Source organism: Oncorhynchus keta, chromosome 8 (assembly GCF_023373465.1).
Source record: "Oncorhynchus keta strain PuntledgeMale-10-30-2019 chromosome 8, Oket_V2, whole genome shotgun sequence".
NCBI lineage: Eukaryota > Metazoa > Chordata > Actinopteri > Salmoniformes > Salmonidae > Oncorhynchus > Oncorhynchus keta.
The window spans coordinates 11717233-11726526 of record NC_068428.1 but is presented as its reverse complement, the minus strand read 5'-3'; the positions used below and the strand labels follow the sequence as shown (position 1 = coordinate 11726526).

The 9294-nt window shown below is 40.0% G+C and overlaps 1 protein-coding gene across 1 annotated transcript; it reads right to left on the bottom strand.

The window, feature by feature from the left end:
* Positions 1–797: 797 nt before the first annotated feature.
* Positions 798–8484, bottom strand: LOC118386782 (zinc finger protein 32-like). The gene is made up of 2 exons (XM_035774618.2): positions 7777–8484; positions 798–1572 (listed from the first exon to the last, which is right to left on the bottom strand). The coding sequence occupies exons 1-2, from the start codon at positions 8243–8245 to the stop codon at positions 932–934; spliced, it is 1110 nt and encodes a 369-aa protein (XP_035630511.1). The 5' UTR covers positions 8246–8484; the 3' UTR covers positions 798–931.
* Between the last annotated feature and the right edge of the window lie 810 nt (positions 8485–9294).

Genomic DNA, 9294 nt, shown 5'->3' with positions numbered 1-9294 from the left:
TAATTGTACCCAAAATAGTCAGTTGGTTGCATAAATAATTATGATTACTAACTGTTACAAGAAATGTAAGTATATCAAAACCAAATGTACTACCCCTTTGTTAATATGTATTGGCAATAATTCATAATAATTTAATGGTGAGGCATGGAATAATAAAATGTATCTTTTGTCAGGCTGGATGTTTGAAATATGAGGTGATTTGAGTCATGCTTCTTCAGTAGTGGAATAAAGACAATTAGCATTTGAATGTTGTAAAGAAATACTGGAGTGATGTCAGATTGTTAATAAAATTGATTACAGACTAATTTATCATACTGCGTCCATGTGTATAGGCTGCAAGTACGTTGAAATTAAGTAGTTTTCAAGTCATTAAAAAAAAACACAGAAAATACATATTTTTAACTTTCAACTAGTCTTCTTTTCAATGTCTTTTCAATTGCATTTTGCTAGGTGGGATATTTCATTGATTTCATGAAACAATTGCTTCATGTATGTATTTTCTGATGTTCGATCAGAAGTCTTTTATCTGAGAATTTCTTGTCACATTTATGACAGCTATAAAGTTTCCCCCCTGTGTGTGTTCTCTGGTGTATAGTCAGATACCCAGATGTACTAAAACTCTTCCCACATTGACCACAGCTATAAGGTTTCTCTCCTGTGTGTGTTCTCTGGTGCACTGTCAGATGGCCAGATTGAACAAAACTCTTCCCACATTGACCACAGCTATAAGGTTTCTCTCCTGTGTGTGTTCTCTGGTGTACTGTCAGATCACTAGATTGACTAAAACTTTTCCCACATTGACTACAGCTAAAAGGTTTCTCTCCTGTGTGTGTTCGGTGGTGTACAATTAGATGGCTAGATGTACCAAAACTCTTCCCACATTGATGACAGCTAAAAGGTTTCTCTCCTGTGTGTGTTCTCTGGTGTACAATTAGATGGCTAATGTCGTACAACTTTTCCCACATTGATAACAGATATAAGGTTTCTCTCCTGTGTGTATTCTCTGGTGCACAATCAGGCTTTCTGGTTGAGTAAAACTCTTCCCACATTGACTACAGCTATAAGGTTTCTTTCCTGTGTGTATTCTCTGGTGCACCATCAAGGAGTTTGACACAGTAAATTTCTTCCCACATTGATCACAGCTAAAAGGTTTCTCTCCTGTGTGTGTTCTCTGGTGTACAATTAGATGGCTAGATGTAGTACAACTTTTCCCACATTGATAACAGCTATAGGATTTATCTCCTGTGTGTGTTTTCTGGTGTGATTTAAGGCTGCTTGAATCAGTAAATCTCTTCCCACATTGATCACAGCCAAAAGATGTCTCTCCAGTGTGAATTCTTTGATGTATTTTAAGGTCTCCTGAAGAGTTGAATCTCTTCCCACAGTCAGAGCAGCAATGACATTTCTTCCCGGTGGGTCTCTGTTGGTGTTTCTTGAGGTGTTCTGATTTGGAGAGACTCTGATCTGCCTTGTCAGCTTCATGATGTTGTTGAGACTCCCCAGAGGACCCACAGTAGTCACGTCTCTCTTCTGTAGACTCCCCAGAGGACCCGAGATAATCAAGTCTCTCTCCTGTGTGAACAACAAAGTCAAACAGATGGTTAGAAGCCCACAACAACAAAAAATACACTGTTTATTTGAGGTAAAAGGTGATGTCCAGAGTATACCCATGAAGTTGTACAACAATTGACGGCTGTTCAATTATTTGACAATTAAGACAGTCAAGTTAGCAACAAGTCATTTTGTTTTGTTTTCACATTAGTGGTAACTAGAATTAAGTTAGTAAAGTTGTTGACATCCTAAGCAGTGCGCCAGATGACTTTTGATCTCCAATATTGGCCCCTTTCTGTTTGCTAAAATTGCGGCACGAGGGCGATGCGCAATTTGATTGCAGAAACGCCTCCCTGTTAATGAGCAAAATTGTTGAGCGAAGATTTTAGTTTTCACAATGTCTCAGGAGTGCTACTCAAGGAAACTCACATTAAGATCTGTGCCTATTCACTAATTCACCACCGTGGGGGAAAACTCAGGGGAGTTCTCATAGGCTGACAGCAAAAAATAGCCTCCATTTGCAGGTTGCTTATGAGTGCATTTCACATTACTGTTGGATTATAATTGTGAGGCTCGTTTGAATGTCCTGCTAAATATAATGTTTATGTTATTGTTGCAAATCAACTGGGGTAGGGGGCAGTATTGGGTAGCTTGGATGAAAAACGTGCCCAAATTAAGCTGCCTGCTACTCCGCCGTAAAAGCTAGAATATGCATATAATTAGTACATTTGGATAGAAAACTCTCTGAAGTTTCTAAAACTATTTGATTGATGTCTGTGAGTATAACATAACCCATATGGCAGGCAAAAACCTGAGAAAAAATCCAACCAGGAAGTGGGAAATCTGAGGTTTGAAGTTTTTCAACTCAGCCCCTATTGAAGATACCGTGGGATATTAGTTATGTTTCACTTCCCAAGGCTTCCACTAGATGTCAACAGGATTTAGAAACAGTTTTGAGGATTCTACGGTAAAGGAGGGGCTCATAAGGGCTCTTTGAGTGAGTGGTCTGGCAGAGTGCCACAGCCTCGGTCTGGCGCGCTCACGTTCCACTTCATTTGTACAGACTGTAAACTCCGATTTTTTTATATAAATATTAACTTTATCAAACAAAACATACATGTATTGTATAACATGAAGTCCTATGCGTGTCATCTGATGAAGATCATCAAAGGTTAGTGATTAATTTTATCTCTATTCTCATAATTTCACCTAACAACAATATAGCACAACTGTAGGACCCATAACTTCACCTAACATAGACCTACTGTAGGACCCCACAACTTCACCTAACAACAACATAAAACTATTGTAGGACCCATAACTTCACCTAACAATAACATAGACCTACTGTAGGACCCATAACTTCACCTAACAACAACATAAAACTATTGTAGGACCCATAACTTCACCTAACAATAACATAGACCTACTGTAGGGCCCATAACTTCACCTAACAATAACATAGACCAACTGTAGAACCCAACTGTAGAACCCAACTGTAGAACCCATAACTTCACCTAACAATAACATATACCTACTGTAGGACTCATAATTTCAACTAAGAACAACATAGACCTACTGTAGGACACATAACTTCACCGAACAACAACATAGGTGAAGTTATGGGTCCTACAGTAGGTCTAACAACATAGACCTGCTGTAGAACCCCCCACTTCACCTAACAACAACAACATAGACCTAGGTATATGTTGTTAGGTGAAGTTATGGGGTCCTACAGTAAGTCTATGTTGTTGTTAGGTTAAGTTATGGGGTCCTACAGTAAGTCTATGTTGTTGTTAGGTTAAGTTATGGGTTCTACAGTAGGTCTATGTTGTTGTTAGACCTAATGTAGAACCCATAAATTAACCTAACAACAACATAGACCAACTGTAGGACCCATGACTTCACCTCACAATAGCAAAGACCTACTGTAGGACGCACAACTTCACCTAACAACATAAACCTACTGTAGGACCCCATAACTTCACATAAAATAAACCTACTGTAGGACCCCATAACTTCACCTAACAATAACATAGGCCTACTGTAGGAGCCATAACTTCACCTAACAATAACATAGACCTACTGTAGGAGCCATAACTTCACCTAACAACAAAAACCTACTGTAGGACCCCATAACTTCACCTAACAATAACTTAGACCTACTGTAGGGCCCATAACTTCACCTAACAACAACAAAGACCTTCACCTAACAACAACAAAGACCTACTGTAGGACCCACAACTTCACCTAACAACATAAACCTACTGTCATAACTGCCATAACTTCACCTAACAACAAAAACCTACTGTAGGACCCATAACTTCACCTAACATAGACCTACTGTAGGAGCCCACAACTTCACCTAACAACAACATAGACCTACTGTAGGACCCACAACTTCACCTAACAACATAAACCTACTGTAGGACCCTATAACTTCACCTAACAACATAAACCTATTGTAGGACCCATAACTTCACCTAACAATAACATAGACCAACTGTAGAACCCATAACTTCACCTAACAATAACATAGATCGACTGTAGGACTCATAGCTTCAACTAACAACATAGACCTACTGTAGGAGCCATAACTTCACCTAACGACAACATAGCACAACTGTAGGACCCATAACGTCACCTAACAACAACATAGACCTACTGTAGGAGCCATAATTTCACCTAACAACAATATAGCACAAATGTAGGACCCATAACTTCACCTAACATAGACCTACTGTAGGACCCCACAACTTCACCTAACAACAACATAGACCTACTGTATAACCCATGACTGCACCTCACAATAACAAAGACCTACTGTAGGACCCACAACTTCATCTAACAACATAAACCTACTGTAGGACACCATAACTTCACCTAACAACACAAACCTATTGTAGGACCCATAACTTCACCTAACAATAACATAGACCTACTGTAGGAGCCATAATTTCACCTAACAATAACATAGACCTACTGTAGGAGCCATAATTTCACCTAACAACAATATAGCACAAATGTAGGACCCATAACTTCACCTAACATAGACCTACTGTAGGACCCCACAACTTCACCTAACAACAACATAGACCTACTGTATAACCCATGACTGCACCTCACAATAACAAAGACCTACTGTAGGACCCACAACTTCACCTAACAATAACATAGACCTACTGTAGGAGCCATAATTTCACCTAACAACAAAAACCTACAGTAGAAACCATATCTTTACCTGACAATAACATAGACCTACTGTAGGACCCATAACGTCACCTAACAACAACAACATAGACCTACTGTAGGACCCATAACTTCACCGAACAACAAATAGATCTACTGTAGGACCCCATAACTTTACCTAACAATAACATAGACCTACTGTAGGACTCATAGCTTTAACTAACAACAACATAGACCTTCTGTAGGAGCCATAACTTCACCTAACAACAACAAAGAACAACTGTAGGACCCATAACGTCACCTGACAACAACATAGACTTACTGTAGGAGCCATAACTTCACCTAACAATAACTGTGGAAGGACCACCAGAGGGCAGGCTGGGCTCACGGATAGTAGCCCAACAAGGCATGGGAGACAAGGTAACCAGAGGCAATTAAGCACAGCTGACGGTACTAATGACATATTCTCCTTCCCCTATAAGAGAGAGAATGGAACCAGCAGAGGGAAGAGGGGAAAACTATCTTTGGAGGATGGCCACCGAGACAGAGGAGCTATCCAGGAAGAACCACTAATACGGTGACAATCCCGTAACTTTTGTTGTAGTTTAAAGATAATCCTATTGTGTTCCTGTTTCATCTGGAGAAGAAGATGTATGTTTTTCCTTGGAAGATTTTCATTGATTATGTTGGAGTGTTTGTGTTGACCAAATGCCCTCAATAGAGAACTGTGTTCAATCAAGAAAACCTACTCCTGACTTGTTTATTCCACCTTCCCGCTTTAGAGTGACACCCAATTACTTGGTCCGCTCACATAACACAGAGCTAATAACTTCACCCAACAATAACATAGATCTACTTTAGGAGCCATAACATCATCTAACAAAAACATGTACTTACTGTAGGACCCACAACTTCATCTAACAACATAAACCTACTGTAGGACCCCATAAGTTCAAATAACAACATAGACCTACTGTAGGACCCCATAACTTCACCTAACAATAACAAAGACCTACTGTAGGAGCCATAACTTCACCTAACAACAAACACCTACTGTAGAAACCATAACTTCACCTAACAATAACAAAGACCTACTGTAGGACTCACAACTTCACCTAACAACATAAACCTACTGTAGGACCCCATAACTTCACATAAAATAAACCTACTGTAGGACCCCATAACTTCACCTAACAATAACATAGGCCTACTGTAGGAGCCATATCTTCACCTAACAATAACATAGACCTACTGTAGGACCTGATTTCCTGGATCAGCTGATGATAGTTGAACATGTGACTAACTAAATAGCTACAGTATTAAGAATGTCTAATTATTGAAGAACGACGTTAATGACGGTATCCATGTGGGTGTTGTCAATAAAGTTAAGGTGACTCTCGGTTTGAACCATTGGATTTAGCAAACTCTGAAATGTAGGATTTCTGTGCCCATGAAGACTGAGCATAACATAAAGAGACACTAAATGTTATGTAGGTAGAGTGCATTTAAGAGATCTGAATACAAGAAACCTGTCCCGACAGCAAGATCCAGTATTTAAGTTAATCATATGACAAACGTAACGTTATGACTATAACTACTGTTCCCTGAAGGAGGGAAACTAAGTGCAACATACTATTAAATACGCCCCTCGCTGGAAGCCCCGCCTTCCACAGGTGATGAGCGTGAGGCTCGGATTTATTCCTTCAATTTAATACCGCTCTTCACCAAACCAGGAAGGGTTGTAATCTTGTTTCCCTCCTTCAGGGAACAGTAATTATAGTCATAAAGTCACGCTCCCTTTCAGTCGGTCAACTTCTGTATAACATAGCATTGGGAAATACAATCACTCCCCATGCCGACCCAAACGGATACTAAATGAAGTGGCCTATGGCAGACCACCCAGACCTGATCCCGCAAGATACGTCAGTTTTGTCAATTTATTCATTGTCTTTTGTTTGAAACACTCCTGTCAATGTTGAGTAAGGACACACACCTGATTACCTGCCCTGCGCACAAATGTAGGCCTATAAATGTGCCCCGACCAGAAACCAAAACACAAGTTTGTATCTCCAACCCTCCAAACTGTAAATACATAAATAAAATGTATAGCCTTGAAATCTTGCTCAAAACTATAATTTTGACCTTCTGGAAGGCCAGTCCTTGTATTCATAGTGTAGTGAATTCAGGGGGTAGCCCTGAGCTGAACTCAAACCTGGGTCCAGTGACTGTCAAGCCAACACCTTATAACTGTTACGCCAAGATGTCTGAACTTCTTGATGAGGTCGCTAGGTTTTGGGTTATGGTTGCTACAATAGCTACACTTCTCATTCCCCCAGTGTGCCAGGGTAGCCTAGTGGTTAGAGCGTTGGACTAGTAACCGGAAGGTTGCAAGTTCAAACCCCCGAGCTGACAAGGTACAAATCTGTCGTTCTGCCCCTGAACGGGCAGTTAACCCACTGTTCCTAGGCCGTCATTGAAAATAAGAATTTGTTCTTAACTGACTTGCCTAGTTAAATAATGGTAAAAATAAATAACAAATCCCTCAGCTGTTTACCAAACCAAGTCTATTGGGAGCCATTTTTTAAACCTTAAGTGATCTCCTTAAAAAAGCCACAAAAATCTATCTGCAGTTGAAACATAACAAAGCTGTCATTCCACCACTGTTTTGGTAAAAAGATGATGATGGGGTTGGAGAAATGTAACTACTCTCAAATTCATAGACAGACCTATGGATGCAAGGACTGACTATCCATGATATCAATATTATAGATTTAACCATGTTGAGGCTATACAGTGTTGATTTACATTGTTTCTAAACATTGGAGTAAAAAAAAAATCTTATTTGGGGTTCTGATGGGGTACAACAAGTGAACTAAGCTCATGAGGCATGTGTTATATTCTTCAAGAATCAATGGCTAGAAATAAATCATTTAAAAGTCCAAATATGGATGTAACAATTGCAGATTTCCGCTTTAACACCACACATCAGTTCAACAACTGCAGAGTTTGTGCCTCTGTATTTAAGACTGTACTTACTAGTATTAACCAGGCCCCGGTTTCCAAAAACCACCTTATGGTTAAATTCATCGTTAGAACCACTGGCCTTAAGATGCCTTTGGGAAACCGGGCCCAGATATCCAGTTTCCTCCTCCTCCTTCATGGTTGTGAAGGTCATCTCCACATCCTCCTCTTTCACATCATAAACTGCATCCTCTTCTTTCTCGGCCTCCTCTTCTTTCACTGTAACATCCTCTTCCTCCTCTTTCACTCTGAACGCATCTTCCTCTTCTTTCACTGTAACATCCTCTTCCTCCTCTTTCACTCTGAACGCATCTTCCTCTTCTTTCACTGAAACGTCTTTCTCTTCTTCTTCTTCTTTCACTGTAACAGTCTCATCCTCTACTTGTTTTTGTTTTGTAACATCTTCCTCTTCCACGAGAGTTTCTTTCTCTGTCCAGCAGGCCTCATCTTCTTTAGCAGGAGGAGAGTAGCTTAGTAAACTCATGGTCGGGGATGTTAGCTAGTTAGCAATAGCAACTAGACTAGTGCTAAATTTAACCAGCCAGCTAGCTACTTACAACGTAAATATTACATTAAATGGGGTAGCTAGTTGTTTCCACATAAGTATGTTTAAATCATAGTGGCAAATAAACCACGAAATTGTCTAAAGAACTTGAATGTTCCGAATTTGTTGGCTAGCGAGCTACCAAGGTGGCTGCAGTTGTTGAAGAAGCGTTCCGTCCACTAAATAATACGTCACACTACAAACATCGCCTGAAAGACACATTTCACCATCTGCTCCCTGGAGGGAGTTAACGCAGTTGAGGAGGGAAAACTTTATTTCTTCTTCATTGAATTATAATATTATAAAGCAGTTTCGGGAAAAGTTATTTTCTCTCCATTAAATATTAATATTATATCAACACGTACAAAGAGCAAGAAGTGTTGTTTGATTAGTTCAGATTTTTTATGAGAATTTAAAACAAACTTAACCTCTACTCCACATCTGTATTTCTGATTCAGTCAAATAACAAGATATCAAAATAAGCACCTAGTTATTGATACCCTTGATAAAGGTTAGCTAAAATTACTGTATGAAATAAATAAATAAACTTTACCCTCTACCAGGATATTTTAGTCCAAAACCTGTTTACCTACATTTACATTACATTTAAGTCATTTAGCAGACGCTCTTATCCAGAGCGACTTACAAATTGGTGCATTCACCTTATGACATCCAGTGGAACAGCCACTTTACAATAGTGCATCTAAATCTTTTAGGGGGGGGGGGGTGAGAAGGATTACTTTATCCTATCCTAGGTATTCCTTAAAGAGGTGGGGTTTCAGGTGTCTCCGGAAGGTGGTGATTGACTCCGCTGTCCTGGCGTCGTGAGGGAGTTTGTTCCACCATTGGGGAGCCAGAGCAGCGAACAGTTTTGACTGGGCTGAGCGGGAACTGTACTTCCTCAGTGGTAGGGAGGCGAGCAGGCCAGAGGTGGATGAACGCAGTGCCCTTGTTTGGGTGTAGGGCCTGATCAGAGCCTGGAGGTACTG